The sequence below is a fragment of the Macaca thibetana genome, chromosome 2, assembly GCF_024542745.1.
Source record: "Macaca thibetana thibetana isolate TM-01 chromosome 2, ASM2454274v1, whole genome shotgun sequence".
Taxonomy (NCBI): domain Eukaryota; kingdom Metazoa; phylum Chordata; class Mammalia; order Primates; family Cercopithecidae; genus Macaca; species Macaca thibetana.
The window spans coordinates 96,765,401-96,783,284 of NC_065579.1; the positions used below are offsets into that span (position 1 = coordinate 96,765,401).

The following is a 17,884-nucleotide window of genomic DNA, read 5'->3' on the forward strand; positions in this document are numbered from 1 at the left end:
GCAGACCTGGAGGCACCAGAGTGATGTAGAGAGGACAGTGGATTTGAAGCCATATATCTGGGTTCCAGACATGCTGTGTGATGCCGAGCAAGCCACTCCTACAGATAGATTAAGCATGCACACCCAGCACTTTGGGAGGCCGAGGCGGGCGGATCACGAGGTCAGGAGATCGAGACCATCCTGGCTAACATGGTGAAACCCCGTTTCTACTAAAAAAAAAAAAAAAAAAAAAAAAAAAAAATTCCGTGGTGGCGGGCGCCTGTAGTCCCAGCTACTCAGGAGGCTGAGGCAGGAGAATGGCTTGAACCCGGGAGGCGGAGCTTGCAGTGAGCCGAGATCGCGCCACTGCACTCCAGCCTGGGCGACACAGCCAGACTCCATCTCAAAAAAAAAAAAAGCATGCACAGCCTAACACTGGAGGTGCTGAGGCCAGGTAGGTCAACATTAGACCCAACCCCGACCCACAAGTTTCGCTCTCCAGACTGCGCAAGCGCAAAGGATACGTAAACGACCCCGGCGTTCTGGGGGCGGGGACCGAGGAAGGCGCTGAGTGTCGCTCCTGCGCGTCCAGTCACAAATGACGTCTCTTCTGTCCCCCGCCCTGTAGGCGGGAGCATCTAATCAACGTCGACAGCGTAGGCCCCACCTTTCGTGGGTCGAGTCGCTTGGCGGTCGTGGTTCCGGAGGTTCCTCGGGATGTCGGTGGCCTTCGTACCGGACTGGCTGAGGGGCAAGGCGGAAGTCAATCAAGAGACTATCCAGCGGGTGAGCATCCACGCGGGCGGGCGGGCGAAGAGAAGAAGTCGGGATCCCGAGTGGCTGCGGGGTGCGAGAAGCATCCTGTGGAGAGCGGCCTCCCAGCTCACTGTGAAGGGTGCTGAGCAGCCGGGGTGCGGGGTGAGATGGGCACGAAATCAGCACAGGCGCCGGGGCAGGATAGCCCGGCATGGGGTTCTGTCCCCCGCGGTCCAGACGTCACACTGCACTAACCCTTTCTCTTTTTTTTTTCCGCCCCCCCGAGACGGAGTCTCGCTCTGTCGCCCAGGCTGAAGTGCAGTGGCGTCATCTCGGCTCACTGCAACCTCCGCCTCCTGGGTTCAAGCGATTCTCCTGCCTCAGCCTCCTGGGTAGCTGGGATTACAGGAGCGCGCCACGCCCGGCTAATTTTTGTACTTTTAGTATGGGGTCTCACCATGTTGGCCAGGCTAGTCTCGAACTCCTGACCTCGTGATCCGCCCAGCTCGGCCTCCCAAAGTGCTGGGATTACAGGCGTGAGCCACTGCGCCCGGCCTGCACTGACCCTTTCTTTCTCTGATCTTTCAGCTCCTTGAGGAGAATGACCAGCTGATCCGCTGTATTGTGGAGTATCAGAACAAGGGCCGGGGGAACGAGTGCGTCCAGTAAGTGCCCCCACCCCCGCGCCCCTCACCTGTGGGTAGAGGGGAAGCCTGTGTGATACGGTGCTTTCTCGAACTAAGAGTCTTGGGTGATTGATCGCAATTAAGCCCCTCTTTGAACTGAGGAAAGAGAGCCCCAAAGAGTTTGCTAACCTGCCCAAGACCATACAACAAGTACACTGTGGAGCCTGGAGTCAGACGTGGCTCTTTCTTCAAAACGTGAATTATTCTCACTGTAAAACCTCCTTCACTCAAAGCTATGCCAGCTAATGACAACAGGGATGGGGGTGGGAGCACACAGAAAACTAGGCTCAGGAGATTGGAGCCATGGCCCCTTTCTCATCTTGGATCCGTGCCTCATCCTTTCTCTGTTAAGTGAAGGGGTCAGGCCATTTGACTGCTAAGCTCCCTCTCATTTCTAACTTCCTGTCAGTCTGTTAGTGACACACACACAAAGACAGACAAAGGATTTCCGAGTTAAGTCAAAGGTGAATTCTGCATCATAGTTTAATGCACTCCCTAAGCAGATACCAAAATGAGAGAAAATAGAATCTGAGTCTCTTTTCCGAATTTACTCCAGGTATTATGCCCTTTTTTTTCTTTTCATTAATTTTTTTTTTTTTTTTTGAGACAGTCTTCCTCTGTTGCCCAGGCTGGAGTGCAGTGGTGCAATCTCGGCTCACTGCAACCTCCACCTCCGAGGTTCAAGCAATTCCCGTGCCTTGGCCTCCCGAGTAGCTGGGACTACAGGCGTGTGCCATCATGCCCTGCTAATTTTTGTATTTTTAGTAGAGACGGGTTTCACCATGTTGGCCAGGATGGTCTCAAACTCCTGACCTCAGATGATCCGCCTGCCTCAACCTCCCAAAGTGTTGGAATTACAGGCATGAGCCACTGCTCCCGGCCTTATGCCCATTTCTTATAGAAAAATATATTATTTCATTGTTACTGAAGAAATGTTTCACAATCCCTATCCCCTAGAAAAATTACCTACAGTCCCTCACTGAATACCTTAATAGAACAGTAGAGATACCAATTTTTGGGTAAATCTTTACATCTGACTCTGGCATTTGGTAATTTGATTTTTAAAAGTTTATAATAAATACCTTCTCCTTTTTCTATATGAAAAATGGTTGCAAAACCTTCCATTTGGTACAGTAATTCGCAACCCAAGGGTAAGAAAGTTATCAAAATCTCCTAGTGGGATTTTTCAATTGCACAGGCCATGCTTTCTGACCCCTTGTCTGATTTATTTTTCTGGGTGAAGAACTCTACCCCCCCTATAAACTTACATTGATCATGAAAATGTTTTGTCCCTTCTTGAAGTTGTTGAACAGATATTTTATAAGTACAGTTGGTCCTCTGTATCCATGGGTTCTGCATTGCATTTCAAAAATATTGGGGAACACAAAACAATAAAAAATAGCAACACAACAATAAAAAGCAATATAGTATAACAACTAGTTATATGGCATTTAAATTGTATTAGGTATTATAAGTAATCTAGAGAGTATTTAAAGTATGTGAGCCAGGTGTGGTGGCTCACACCTGTATTCCCAGCACTTTGGGAGGCCAAGGCGGGCAGATCATCTGAGGTCAGGAGTTCAAGACCAGCCTGGCCAACATGGCAAAACCCCTTCTCTACTAAAAACTAAAAATACAAAAATTAGCCAGGCATGGTGGTGTGTGCCTGTAATCCCAGCTACCTGGGAGGCCAAGGCAGGAGAATTGCTTGAACCTGAACTCGGGAGTTGGAGGTTGCAGCGAGCCAAGATCACCCCACTGGACTCTAGCCTGGGCGACAGAGCAAGACTCCATCTCAATAAATAAATTAATTAATTGAAGTATATGATATGGGAGGATGTGTGTAGGTTATGTACAAATACTATGCCATTTTATATAAGGGACTTGAGCTTGAGCATCCTCGGATTTCGATATCTAAGGGGAGGAGGGAGGTGGCCTGGAACCAATCCCCTGTGGATACCAAGGGACAACTGTACTCCTGGTACCAGGCACAGTTTCAGACTGGGAAATCCGTAGTAAAACAGACACTAGCTCTGCACTCATGGAGCTGATATTCTAGACTCTAGAATCTATAAGAAAATGTATAATTAGGCACATAATAATGAGTGCTTTGAATAAGAATAAAGCAGAGTAAGTCGGGGGAGGAGTGCTATTTTATACATGGTATGTCTGATAAGGTGATATTTGAGTAGAGACCTGGGGTAAGGGAGCCAGCTATGCAGTAGTAAGGCATAGTGAGATAAGTAAGACAGAGAAAGCATCAGGTAGAAAAGCTCCCAAGTAGGAGTGTGCTGGATATCTTCAAGTCACAAGAAGGAGGCCACTGTGGCCAGCATTCAGTAAACAAAGGTATAGCCATAAGAGATGAGATCAGAGGGGTACTGGAGGCCCCAATCATGTAGGGCCTTACTAGGACACAAGAACAGCTCACCTTTACTCTGAATGAGATGGGAGCCTTTGGAAGGTTTTGAATAGACGTATAACAACATATAACATGATCTTGATTTAAATTGTACAATGATCTCTCAGACTGTTGTGTGGAGAATAAAGTAGGGTGCAAAGATAGATCTGGGAGACTAGGTGTCTACTGCAATAGTCCAAGCAAGAAATGATGGTAGCTATGAAAGTAATCAGTGAGAACGGGTGAGAATCTGACTATATTTTCCTTAAATATGTTAAACAAGAAGGTTGATAACAGTGAATCATCCAGTTAGTAGATAAGCCATTCCACTAGAGCGGGTAAATTATTTTCCAGTTTTTTGTTCATGGTCGGTAAAAACAAGCCTCTGATTTTTGCCTGGTTTTTTTTTTTGCCCATAGGTACCAGCATGTGTTACATAGAAATCTCATTTATTTGGCTACCATTGCAGATGCCAGTCCAACCAGCACTTCAAAAGCAATGGAATAATCTTTCAAAAGCAATAGAATAATCTTCCATTTGGCTGTCATGAGGAGTAATTGAATGTAATCCATCTCTTACAAAATGGAGACAGGGTCTTTATCAGCTCAACTGGTTAAAACATGAATGAAACCTCCGTGGCTCTTTCAAAAAATGTGAAAATGTGAAGAAAGCTCCTAACTTAACTGTATTCTCAATGTAAATATTTTTTAAATAATTAAGCAAATCCCTCAATAAGTTGAGCCCAGGTGTCCTCTTTCCTGAACTTGGAGCATGTTTGGACAACAAAGACATCACTGGGATGTTCAAGTCTACTTTTTAGTTTCAACCTGAAGAGGAAACTGAGTAGGTGTTGGGCAGGAATTGGTGAGACTCCTGACTTGAGACCTTGCTAAATGGACATGTAACTGTATGCTCCTTCCTACCAGTTTGCAAATGTGGTCCCCCTGACTGCTGTTTTCAGACTGCTTTGAAATAAAGCTTATTTTTCTATAAAATACTGATGTGGAGGTATAGACGTTTTCATGTAATAAGTATTCCATTTGGTTTTCAAGAATAACTTTGAGGACTTAACTGTAAGGTGTATAACAACAATGCTATTATCATTGCCAACAAAATGAATAGTGATTTCTAGTTATTGTCTAATATCATCTGATAATAGATGTTTAATTTTCTTCAGTTATCAGATAGTCTTTTTGTTGATTTATCTGAACCAGAATCCAAACAAGATTCACACATTGTATTTTGTTGATGTTCCTTTAAGTCACTTAAAGAATACTTAATAGTTCCTTTTTTTATTTATTTGTTGAAAGAACTAGGTGTTTACCCTAGAATTTTCTCATGTTCTACATACAGTTGTATCTCTGTAGTGTTGTTAACCATGTGTCACTATCATCCACTTTTCCTGTAAACTAGTAGATCTAGAGGCTCATGCAGACTCATGTTCTAATATTTTTAGCAGGAATATATTAGAAGGTGATAAGTACTTGCTTTTGCATCACACAAGGAGTGACCTGATTTATTTTCAAGTTCCCAACCAGCCTTTCACTTAAATTATGATCCACCCAGCTTTGATCTGGTAATTAATTAGAGATTACATAATGAGGATTTTCTAATGTATCATTCTTTCTGACTTTATTAGCTGTATTCTGTAAACAACTTTCACTCTTGGAGATTTATCTGAAAGATGAGGCAAAGAGATTCTTGTAAATATATCCAAAATTAGAAGTCCAGGTCCCTGCTCCTTTTTTTTGGAGTCAAGGGTTGCAACCTAGGGCAACTGTAAAATACATGTAAATAGTGAAGAGATAACTCATTTTGAATGCCAGCTCTATCCCTTAACCTCTGAAAGCTCTGTTTCCTCACTACTAAAGTGAGGATAATGAAAATAGCATCTGCCTCCTGAGGTTGTGAGATTGAGATAATGTGGCTGAGAACTGGGCACGTTAATCTATGTTAGCGCTCATGTGTTAGCTGAGGGCTCTGGCTCTTTCTTTTTTGTTTTTCCTTTTTGGTTTTTTTTTTTTTTTTAAACGGAATCTTGCTCTGTCGGAGTGCAGTGGCGCAGTTTTGGCTAACTGCAACCTCCACCTCCCGGGTTCAAGCAATTCTCCTGCCTCAGCCTCCCAAGTAGCTGGGATTACAGGCACGTGCCACCATGCCCAGCTAATTTTGTGTTTTCAGTAGAGACAGGGTCTCACCATGTTAGCAGCGCTGGTCTGTAACTCCTTACCTCAGATGATCCACCTGCCTCAGCCTCCCAAAGTGCTGGGATTATAGGCATGAGCCACTGTGCCCGGCCAGCTCTGGCTCTTTGTAGGCCCTTTCAGATCTGAGAGGGAGCTTGTTTCTTTGCTTCTTCACCCAATCTGCTATCCTATGGTTTTAGCCCATTTGTAGTCTTCCTCCTCCACTATTCATGGGGTTGGTACCATATTCTATACCAGCTGGCACAAGTGGGCTGCTCATGGGCCTGATCTGGTCAGCAGATGTGTTTGGGCTATGCAGTGTTTTAAATTTTGAGTTAGTTGATAACTAAAAATAAGAGGGGCCGGCATGATGGCTCATGCCTGTAATGCCAACACTTTGGGAAGCTGAGGTGGGAGGATCACTTGATCCCAGGAATTGAAACCAGCCTGGGCAACCCAGGGACATTCCATCTCTAGAAAAATAATAATTTTTTTTAAAAAAGAGGATTTCCCATTAAAGTCTGGATTTCTAGTAATGCTGGACTTGCAGATCCACAGGGTAGCCATCAGCAGGAGTGGAATAGGAGCTGTCCCCTTTATGAGGCAGCTTGAGTTGTTTACCTAGAGCCTGGCACACATAGACACTGGGATGAGGCCATCAGACTAGCACTGGCTAGAAAGTGAGCAGGGGCTGATGTTTCAGTTTGGGTTTTCCCTAAAGCAGAGCCTGAGACAAGGCCTTGGGAGCAGGTAGTTTTATTTGGGAGATGATTTCAGGAAGCATGAGTAAGGCAGTAGGGAGATTAAGATGGGGAGGAAAAGCCACTAAGAGTGTTACTGAGGTCACTCCAGTAAGCAATAGGGGCTCAGTTCTGTGGGATTCTCTGAGAAGCATTTAGAATGTTCTAGAACTGTCTACCTGAGAGACACTGGTTGGCAGTTGCCTGCAGGGGAGCTAGCTCCCCTGTACTAACAAGCAGCATTTGTGGCCATGTGGGTCCCTAGATGTCAGAGAAGATAAAGTGAAAAGGTGCAAAGCAGGCCCCCAAGGTTGGCTGCTGCCAGCACAAGGTGATGTGACCTTGCAGGAACCTTCTCTATTGGCTGCAGCACATATCAGAGGCAGGTAGGGCAGGGCGGGACGGTGGGGCGGTCTGTGGTAGCACCAGAGGCTCCTCTGCTGGGCTCTGAGCAAGCCAGTGGGGCCTGGCAGTTAAGAGCAGCTTCCTGCGTGGGAGGGGGAGCAGCCTTGAAGACAAGCCCAGCTCTCCTCCAGTGGAAAGGGGGTTTGTGACCTGCTATGTTCCCCTCCCTTTGTCTTTTGTAATGATGTTTTAGTCTGCAGGCAGAGGACTGAATCAGGGCAAATCAGAAGCCTCTGAGAACAGCCAAGCTGCTTTAGCCACAGGCTGCCCTTCATTCCAGAGGGCCCCTCCCCGGGGAGACACCTTGGTGAAGCTGATGCAGGCCAGCAAGCTATCTGGACTCCAGCCCATCTCCAGCTATTTGCTTCAGAGGCAGCCTGAAGCACAAGCATTTGCCATCCCTCTTGAAGGACCTAGGAATCAACAGCATTGTGAAAGTTGATTTAAAAACAAAAACCCAACCAAACAAACACCAAACTTGAATAGAGTCTGTGACCAGATTCAATTAACCACTTTCCCTTCTCAGAGGACCTCCTGCTTCAAGAGTTGAGCCTCTACTCAGCCTATCTGAGCCCATCTCTAACCTGTGGGGTCAAACTGATCTCCCAACAGCCCACACAGGGTCTCAGCCTGTTCTCTTGGGTTTCCAAGCTTACCTCTTAGGAGTTGCAAGAGTGGTGACTTCTGCCGCTATCACTCTCATGAGGTGAGGATATGACAGCTAAAACAAAGAGATCAGATAATTTGAGATCAAGCTGTATTCCACAAAATGTTAAGCTATTTTTCCACTTCCTCATGAGGCCTCTTGACATCTCAGTTTGACCTCTCGGGACTCCTGGTAATGATAAGGCTAGAGAGGAATTGATTAGTGCTATCTCATGTGCCCCTAAACCTTTGCAATATACCTCTGTTACTGAAGGTGATCTGAGTACATTTCTTTTTTTTCTTTTTCTTTTCTTTTCTTTCTTTTTTTTTTTTTTTTTGAGAAAGAGCTTCGCTGTGTCTCCCAGGCTAGAGTGCAGTGGCGTGATCTCGACTCACTGCAACCTCCACCTCCCAGTTTCAAGCGATTCTCCTGTCTCAGCCTCCTGAGTAGCTGGGACTATGGCTACGTGCCACCACACCTGGCTAATTTTTGTGTTTTTGTAGAGACGGTGTTGCCAGGCTGGTCTTGAACTCCTGACCTCAGGTGACCCATGCGCCTTGGTCTCTCAAAGTGCTGCAATTACAGGTGTTAACCACCGTGCCTGGTTGGCCAGGTATATTTCTTACGCTGGGTAAATACTGTCTTCATTTTATCATTATTCTCTTATACATATAATGTTTTGAATCTATTCTATTTGAATAAAGCAATTTTACGAAGTTTGTTAATCTGTCATCTGTGTTCCCAGTGAAAGTCCCAAAGATCCTACTGGAATCTGGATGTTCTGTTGAGTCACTAGGACTTTCTCCTTCCTTCTTAAATCCAGGGGAGGTGGTTTTCATTTCTGTTGTGTTTAGGTAATTCAACAAATATTTATTGATTGACTACTATGTAAAAAGAACACCATGGTGAGGAAGCCAGGCAATGCCCCTGCTCTCATGGAACCTTTATTCCTGCTGGGAGGGAGGCAGACAATAAAGTATAAATAAGGACAGCTTCACATAGTAATAAGTGCTTTGCAGAGCTAAACACAGTGGCTCATGCCTGTAATTCCACCACTTTGGGAGGCTGAGGTGGGTGGATTGCTTGACCCATGAGTTTGAGACCAGCCTGGGCAACATAGAGAGACTCTATCTCTACAAAAAAATTTTAAGAAGAATTAGCCTAGTGTGGTGGTGGGGACCGGCAGTCCCACCTAGTTAAGAGGCTGAGGCAGGAGTTCAAGGCTGCAGTGAGCTATGATTGCACCACTGCACTCCAGCCTGAGAAACAGAATGAGAGCCTATGTCCAAAAATTAATTAATTATTTTATTTTCCCGAGACTGGGTCTCACTGTCACCCAGGCTGGAGTGCAGTGGCATGATCTTGGCTCACTGCAACCTCTGCCTCCCGGCTTCAAGCAATTCTCCCACCTCAGTCTCCCAAGTAGTGGGGACTATAGGTACGTGCCTTCACACCTGGCTAATTTTTGTATTTTTAGTAGAGACGAGGTTTCACCATATTGGCCAGGCTGGTCTTGAACTCCTGACCTCAAGTGATCCACCTGCCTTGGCCTCCCAAAGTGCTGCAATTACAGGCTTAAGCCACCACACCCAGCCTATATATACTTTTTTTTTTTTTTTTTAATAGAAGTGCTGGCCAGGTGCAGTGGCTCATGTCTGTAATCCCAGCACTTTGGGAGGCCGAGGCAGGCGGATCACGAGGTCAGGAGATCGAGACCATCCTGGCTAAAACGGTGAAACCCGGTCTCTACTAAAAATACAAAAAATTAGTATTTTTTGGCAGCGTGTGCCTGTAGTCCCAGGTACTTGGGAGGCTGAGGCAGGAGAATGGCATGAACCCTGGGGGCGGAGCTTGCAGTGAGCCGAGATCGCGCCATTGCACTCCAGCCCGGGCGACAGAGCAAGGCTCTATTTCAAAAAAAAAAAAAATTAGAGGTGCTTTAAAGAGAATTGTAACAGGATGACATGTTGAGGAGTGTTTGTGTGACTACTTTAAATTATAGAGTAAGGGATGACCTGAGGAGGTAACACTGCGGCTGAGACATGAACAGCAAGGAACCTGACACATGACCATCAAGGGAACTAGCCATGCAGGCAGAGGCAAGAGCTAAGCAAATATCCTTCATTACAACTGTTTTTTTTTTTTCCTCTCGAGTCCATTTATAGAGTAATATTCACCTGTGTGGTCATCGATTCAATTATAACGTGAATCCTCATTTGACCAGGCCCTGAGCTTGGCTCTACTGTGAGGAAATTAAGGAGGGAGGGCACTGGGCCCTACTATAAGGGACCTCCTAAGACTGGCAAGATAAAAAAAGACTCACACCCTGGCACAGACCAGGGCACCATGCAAGCCCAGAAATGCCTGAATGATCATCCAGACATGGAGGCTGCAGGAATTCCACACGGAAATTATCAAGTGCTTCCCGTACGTCAGAAAACGTCTGCGTTTCTCCATTCCTAAGCACTCCCTTGTTTGCAAACAACAAAATGACTTGCCAGTTGTGGCAGAAGCTATCAGCATTTCACTTTCATTTATTGAACTTTAACTTAACTGAACTTTATTCCTCTAACTGTGCTCCAGCTGAATCCCAACTGTCCATATTGCATCTCTATTCTTGAGGATATTTTCCTAAAACTGGAAATCTGCTTTGCCCAGGTGTAGCAGGCCAAAAGAACCTAATGATTATCACCCCGGGAGCATCTCTCAACCAGGGACTCTCAAGAGATATCCTCAGGTGGGATAATCCTGACATGTTTCTTCTGTATGTGTTCCCAGAGTTCCCCAGCAGGATTACGTTCCAATCAGCAACTGCGGTAGCTGGTTAATAGCACACCTGCATTGGTTATCATCCTTTTTTTCACCTATAGTAATTCCTGGACAAATCTTAAATAGAATTAGTTTATGATCCAGTGATTCCATTTCTGGGCATATACAAAAAAATAATTGAAAGCAGATTTCAAAGAGGTATTTGTACACCCACGCTCATAACAGCACTATTTACAATAGCCAGAAGGTAGAAGCAATCTAAATATCCACTGACACATGAATGGATAAACAAAATATGATATATACATACAATGGAATATTATTCAGCCTCAAAAAAGGAAGTTCTGACATGCTACAACATGAATGAAATGGAAGACATGCTAAGTGAAATCACCCAGTTACAAAAGAACAATTTTTTTTTTTTTTTGAGACAGAGTTTCACTCTTGTTGCCCAGGCTGGAGTGCAGTGGCATGATCCCGGCTCACTGCAATCTCCGCCTTCTGGGTTCAAGCGATTCTCCTGCCTCAGCCTCCTGAGTAGCTGGGATTACAGGTGCCCGCCACCACGTCCTGCTAATTTTTTGTATTTTTAGTAGAGATGAGGTTTCATCATGTTGGCCAGGCTGGTCTCAAACTCCTGACCTCAGGTGATCCACTCGCCTAGGCCTCCCAGAATGCAGGGATTACAGGAGTAAGCCACCGCGCCCAGCTTAAAAGAACAAATATTGTATGATTCTACTCAAATATGAGTAGGCAGATACTAGAGTAGACAAATTTACAGAGAGAAAGTAGAAAGGTGGCTGCCAGGAACTTGGGAAAAGAGGGAAATGGGGAGTTTCTGTTTAATGGATACAGAGTTTCAGTTTTGCAAGATGGAAAATGTTCTGTGGATGGATGGTCGGTACTGAGGGTTGCACAACCGTGTGAAATACAATTAATGCCAGTGAACTGTACACTTAAAAATGGTTAAAATGGCAACTGAAATGTATATTTTATAGTTAAAAAACCTAAACGATAGTGTGGTACTGATACACAGATCATTGGAACAAAAATCCAGAAATAGACCCACACAAATTTGGTCACAAGGCTAAGGTAATTCAATGTGTAAGAGTCTTTTCAACAAATGGTAATGGAACGACTGTATATCCCGATAGGAAAATGTGACACTTGACAACATAAGCAAAAATTAATGCTATTAGATCATAGACTTACACGTAAAAGACTATGTAAAACATATATGAGAACACAGAATATCTTCACGAACTTGAGGTAGGCAGAGATTTCCTAGCACAGAAAAAGCACAAACCATAAAAGATTGACTTCACCAGAATTAAAAACAACTTTGCCAAAAACATACTCAAAACAATGAAACGACAGGCCCAGACTGGGAGAAAGACTTCGCAATCATTTATGTAACAAAATATTTTTATTCAGAACATACATATATCTATCTAACAAAACATCTGTATCCAGAGCTGCTAAACACGAAGAACCAGATTTAAAAACGCGCAAAGACTGGAACTGAAACTTCAGAAAAGATGCAGAATGGCCAGTAAGCACAGAACACAAACGGTGCCAGTGACGCTGGTGCCAAAGCGGGAAGGAACACATTCCTCAGCCTAAAAGACCTAACAGTAGGACACGGACATAACCATCCCCGGCCAACAGGAACACAGAGTGACACAACCTCTTGGCTAACGAAAACTCAAAGCCTCAATTCACTCAGCTCCTTCACAGCGCTCAGAAACAGGGAAGTCTGGCGGTATCCGAAAATGCCGCAGACGCTCACAGCCGGACGAGACGGAGGGCGCAGGCGCATCCACGGCTTTCACATTGGGCGACTGACTTCAAAGCGGGGGGGCAAACAGGGAGCGCGCAGGTATAGGAGCGCCGGCTGGAGGCTCCTCTAGAGCTCCCCAGACACGCCTCCGAGCGTGTGCCCCCGCTGCCACCACCTCCGGTTGACCACCCCCATCTAGACTGTACTCTCGCGGTATTTGTCCCGACTCTCGCGGGATTTAGCGTGGTTTTGGGAGGCCGGGCCCGGAGGAGGAGGTGGCGTTCCGTTAGCGGCGTTGGGGTCTGGCTGCAGTGGCAGTGCTTTCTCCTCTGCTCACTGGGACCCGCTCAGGCTGGAGGCCAGCCAGGTGAAGAGCTCGCCCGCATGCGTACGCGCTGCGTGGGAGCCGCGAGGCCTGGGGCGGGAGGGGGCCTCGTCTTGGCCTCCTGCGCTGTTGCGACGGGCCGGCGTGAGGCACCGTGGCGCGGACTTCGTCTCAGCCCCGCCCTCACCCCTGCCCTCGCCCCCGCCCTCGCCCCTGCCCTGACCGCTTTCCTCCCCCTCTCTCCCAGCTCTTGCCGCCACCTCGGTCGCGATGGGGGCGCAGGACCGGCCGCAGTGCCACTTCGACATCGAGATCAACCGGGAGCCGGGTGAGCTGGAGACTGGGGAGCGCTGCTGGGGCCGAGGCCTGCCTAGGCGAAGGGGAGGGGTCTACCCTCAGTAACCCTCCCCCCGTCCTTTTTGGGAGCGGGTAGGAGGCGCAGTCAACTTTCCATTTTCTCTTGAGAGAAAATCAGTGGGAGAGGAAGGTGGCCTGGGCACACCCCAAACTCGCAGTCCAGGCCTCTTCCTCCCAAACCCCACACCGCCCCCTGCATCTCCGGACTGAGTCCTAGTAGCCAGCCTGGCGCCAAGAAAAGGAGGTGCAGTTCTTTGAGGACTTTTTCTCTCCCAGTGTCTCCGTGGGGCAGACACTTCCGATCCGATTTCCGGTTATCTTGCTTGGTGCCATGAAGTTTCAACTAGTAGGAAATGTGTGTTTCCTAATCACGATATATCACTACTTTAATGTTAACGCTGCCTCTATTTTTCCTTAAGAATCTTTAGAATTTCGTGGTTCCTGGGAAAATGGCTTAATGAACGTCCTTTGTGATAAACCAGAGCATTCTGTATCAGCAGAATTGCAGCATGCATGCACTTAGCGTTACTGTTTTGTCTTTTGGGAGTCCAGCCATTTGTTAAAGTGTATTTTTTTGAAAATGAAACATTTCCTTCTAGAGCATAGTTACTTTATTCTAAGTAGCAGAGCGTGCAGGGTTTCAAACTGTTTTCTTAGGTTTTTTTGTTATCTGTGACAGAAGTTTTAATTGGAGGCATATATATACACTGTGCAACATCTTGTTCTGCATATTCTTATGAGAACCTGCTACTGTTCTAGGGTCTGGAGATAGAGCAGCGCATAAAACAAAGACCACTCTTCCTTTTATAGTTTATATTCTATTGGGGGGAAGACAGACAACTAGGAAGAAAACAGTGACTTGCAGTTGGGATACTATTTTAATAAGTTGGTCAGACAAGGCCATTTTGAGAAGATGACATTTAAGCAGGTATCAGAAAGAGAGCCATATTTAAGAAGAGCATTCGTGGTAGAGGGAAACAGCACAGCCCTGAGGTGAGAAGTAGTATACAGTCAGGTGCCAAATGACATTTCTGTCTCTTAACAGTGGTCTTATATAGAATACTTTTTTGTGTGTAACTTTTTAATGTTTACCTATGTTTACATACACAAATACTTCATTGTGTTAAAGTTGCCTACGGTATTCAGTGGAGTAACATCCTGTACAGGTTTGTAGCCTAGGAGCAAATAGACCATATAGCTTAGGTGTGTAGTAGGCCGTACCATCTAGGTGCGTTTAAGTACATTCCATGATGTTCACACAATGATGAAATTGCCTAATTACACATTTCTCAGAATCCGTCCTGGTTATTAAACAATAGAGGACTGTACTTGCATGTTTGAGGGACAGCAAGGTGCCCAGTGTGGCTGGAGTAGAAGAGGGAAGAGAATAGTAGGAAAGGGCCTGTAGGACTGACTCAGTGAGGTAGGAAGATATTAAAGAGTTTTGAGCAAAGGAATGAGATAATCCTGAAAATTTGGTTGCCTTCTCTCTCTCTTTTTAATGTTTTTAGCCTTGATTGATCTTTGTTTTTAAGTTAGAGTTACTAGAAAGCCTTGATGGACTTTAATCTTTATTCTGTAGTGAATCCATGCGTCAGATAACAGGGTTATTTTTTGTTAAGAATTAAAAATAGGCCAGGCTCGGTGACTCACGCCTATAATCCCAACACTTTGGGAGGCAGACGCGGGTGGATCATTTTGAGCTCAGGAGTTCGAGATCAGCCTGGCCAACATGGTGAACCCCATCTCTACAAAAAATACAAAAATTAGCTGGGCGTGGTGGCTCTCTTAGTTTTTGCCTGTAGTCCCAGCTACTTGGGAGGCTGAGACTGGAGGATTGCTTGAGCTTGGTAAGCGAAGGTTGCAGTGAGTAGAGATTATACCACTGCATGTCAGCCTGGGTAATGGAGCGAGACCCTGTCTCAAAAAAAAAAAAAAGAAAAGAAAAATAGTAGATTGCTGAAAGATAAAAGTACGGTGGCACTCATACCAGTAATCCCAGTACTTGGGGAGGCTCAGGCAGGAGGATTGCTTGAAGCCAGGAGTTTGAGACCAGCCTGGACAATATAGCAAGACCCTGTCTCTACAAATATAATTTTTTTTAGTTAGCCAGGCATGGTGGTGCTCACCTGTACTTGGAAGTGTGAGGTGGAAGGATGGTTTGAGCTCAGGAATTTAAGGCTTCCATGAGCTATGATTGCACCACTGCACTCCAGCTTGGTCAACAGAGCAAGATCCTGTTTCTAAAAAAAAATTCAAAAAAAGAAATTTAAAAAGCTTAAGAAAGTACAAGTAAAAATTTCTGTAGTTATGTTAAGTACTCCTTTCCTAGTAAATGTTGAGGTCCTAGATTTGCACATAACCTGTGTTGTGAAAAATCTCCAGAAAATGTTTGACAAATGTTCAATGAACCTCAGTCCTCAACATCCAAGGTAATTCATTGTGATAGATGGGTAGATATGATTAGCACTCTTGAGAATGCTGAATCATACAAAACAAGGAATGCAGTGCTTACATTGTTCTAGGTTTAATCATTTAATAATTGGCAATTTCATATGATTCAGTCTCATAAAATACTAGCACTTTTTGAGTATATTAACTAAATAGTGGGTTTTATACAACCTTTTTTTTTTTTTTTTTGAGACGAAGTCTCACTTTTTCACCCAGGCTGGAGTGCAGGGGCGCCATCTCGGCTCAGTGCAACCTCCACCTCCCAGGTTCAAGCATTTCTCCTGCCGCAGCCTCCCCAGTAGCTGGAATTACAGCATGCGCCACCACCCCTGGCTAATTTTTGTATTTTTAGTAGAGATAGGGTTTCACCATGTTGGTCAGGCTGGTCCGAACTCCTGACCTCAAGTGATCCGCCCACCTCGGCCTCCCAAAGTGCCGGTATTACAGGCATGAACTACTGCACCCAGCTGATTTTACACAACTTTTAAGGATCACTTCACTTGTATGAAGTATCGTATCCTGTTTTGTAGGATTTAACCATTAATACATATGTCAGTATGTATTTACTCAAGTAATACTCTTGACTACTTGTATAGTTAATAATTCACTTGATATAAATACAAAACAGTATCTTTGATTTACTTTGATAAGGAAAGATCATTTTAAGAATGGCCACACTGTCCACATTAATGAGAGATGAAGAAGTATTGATAAAAATTCAGGTGAATACAGCACATTATGTCTTTTCAATTACTGTCCATAGAAATGTGCACATTTTATAGCAAATAAGTTAACTATTGAATTATAAAGCCACTGAATAAATGCAGGTATATATTTTAAAAGTCTTTAAATTGTGTATGAGTTTTTCTCTGAATCTATTAAGATGGTTTTTGAAATGATTCCAGGATTGTTCCTTATTTTGTTTAGTCATTTAAGATTTTGATTTAATAGATGTAAGAATATTTACATCGTCTCTCTTTTTTTTTTTTTTTTTGGTCTATTCTTAAGTGTTGGTAGTTTGTGGGGTTTTAAAAATTTGTTTGTTTGTGTTTGTTTGTTTCTGAGACGGGGTCTCACTCTGTTGCCTAGGCTGGAGTGCAGTGACACAATCTTGGCTCACTGCAACCTCTGCCTCCCAAGTTCAGATGATTCTGCTGCCTCAGCCTCCCGAGTAGCTGAGATTATAGGCACCTGCCATCACACCTGGCAGATTTTTGTATTTTTTAGTAGAGACGGGGTTTTGCCATGTTGGCCAGGCCAGTCTCAAACCCCTGACCTCAGGTGATCTGCCCGCCTTGGCCTCCCAAAGTGCTAGAATTACAGGTGTGAGCCACCACGCCCAGCCTGTGGTTTTTATTAATAAGAAATTGGTGCATTTTATCTAAGTTGTCAAGTTTATGTGCTTAGAGTTGTTTGCCACAGCCTCTTTTAATATCTGTGGAGTCTGTAGTGATGTCTCTTTTCATTCCTGATATTGATAATTTTGCCTTTTGTCTTTTTCCTTTGTCAGTCTGACTAGAGGTTTATTCATTTTACATTTTCAAAGAACCGGATTTTGATCTGATTGAATTTTGTTTCTATTTTTGTTTTCAATTTCATTGCTTTCTTTCTTTCTATCTTTCTAATGCTTGCTTCAGTTTTTATTTTGTTCTTTTTCTAGTTTCTTAATGTTGAAGCATAGATTGTTGATTTGATGCCCTTTTTTTTTTTTTTTTTGAGACAGTCTCAAATGACTTCTAATTTAATTCCATTATGGCTAGAGAACACACATGATTTCAGTTCTTCGTGCACTTGAAAAGAGTGTACATTCTGCTGTTTTTGTGTAGAGTGTTCTATAAATGTCAGTTAAATCCAGTTGGCTATTAGTGTTGGTCAGTTCTTTTATATCTTTTCTGATTTTCTGCTTGTTTACTGATTACCAAGAGTATTGAAGTCTGCAACTGTAATTGTGGATTTATCTATTTCTCTCCTTTTTTTGTTTTTTTGTTTTTGAGACTGAGTCTTGCTCTGTTGCCTGGGCTGGAATGCTGGAGTGCAGTGGCATGATCTCGGCTCACCACACCCTCTACTTCTACTTCCCTGGTTCAAGTGATTCTCATGCCTCTGCCTCCCCAGTAGCTGGGACTACAGGTGTGAGCTACGATGCTTGGCTAATTTTTTGTATTTTTAGTAGAGACAGGGTTTCTTCATGATGCCCAGGCTGGTCTTGAACTCCTGCGCCCAAGCAGTCCACCTGCCTCAGCCTCCAGAAGTGATGGGATTATAGGCATGAGCCACCATGCCCAGCCGTGTTTCTCTTTTAAGTTCTTTTAGTTTTTGCTTCATTTATTTTGAGGCTCTTAGGTGGGTGCATACATATTTAGGATTGTTGTCTTCTTAGTGAACTCTTATTATTATGTAATG

General features: G+C 44.5%; 3 protein-coding genes across 7 annotated transcripts in view; 2 read left to right on the top strand and 1 right to left on the bottom strand.

Annotated features, from left to right (window-relative positions):
- HHATL (hedgehog acyltransferase like) overlaps positions 1–17,884 on the bottom strand; it is a 464,648-nt gene that overhangs the window by 349,379 nt on the left and 97,385 nt on the right. The gene's annotated exons all lie outside the window — the stretch shown is intronic.
- On the top strand, positions 645–4,819 carry SS18L2 (SS18 like 2). Its single transcript, XM_050780497.1, has 3 exons — positions 645–765; positions 1,324–1,400; positions 4,242–4,819. Exons 1-3 carry the CDS (start codon positions 697–699, stop codon positions 4,327–4,329), a joined length of 234 nt encoding a protein of 77 aa, XP_050636454.1. The 5' UTR covers positions 645–696; the 3' UTR covers positions 4,330–4,819.
- NKTR (natural killer cell triggering receptor) overlaps positions 12,557–17,884 on the top strand; it is a 49,109-nt gene continuing 43,781 nt past the window's right edge. For 2 of the 4 annotated variants that reach the window (XM_050780343.1, XM_050780342.1), the window contains exons 1-2: positions 12,588–12,715; positions 12,921–13,001. In XM_050780343.1, coding sequence (XP_050636300.1) covers positions 12,944–13,001 — 58 coding nt within the window. In that variant the 5' untranslated portion in view covers positions 12,588–12,715; positions 12,921–12,943. Of the gene's footprint in view, positions 12,716–12,920; positions 13,002–17,884 lie in introns of all 4 variants that reach the window. The other 2 variants (XM_050780341.1, XM_050780345.1) reach the window with 2 other exon arrangements.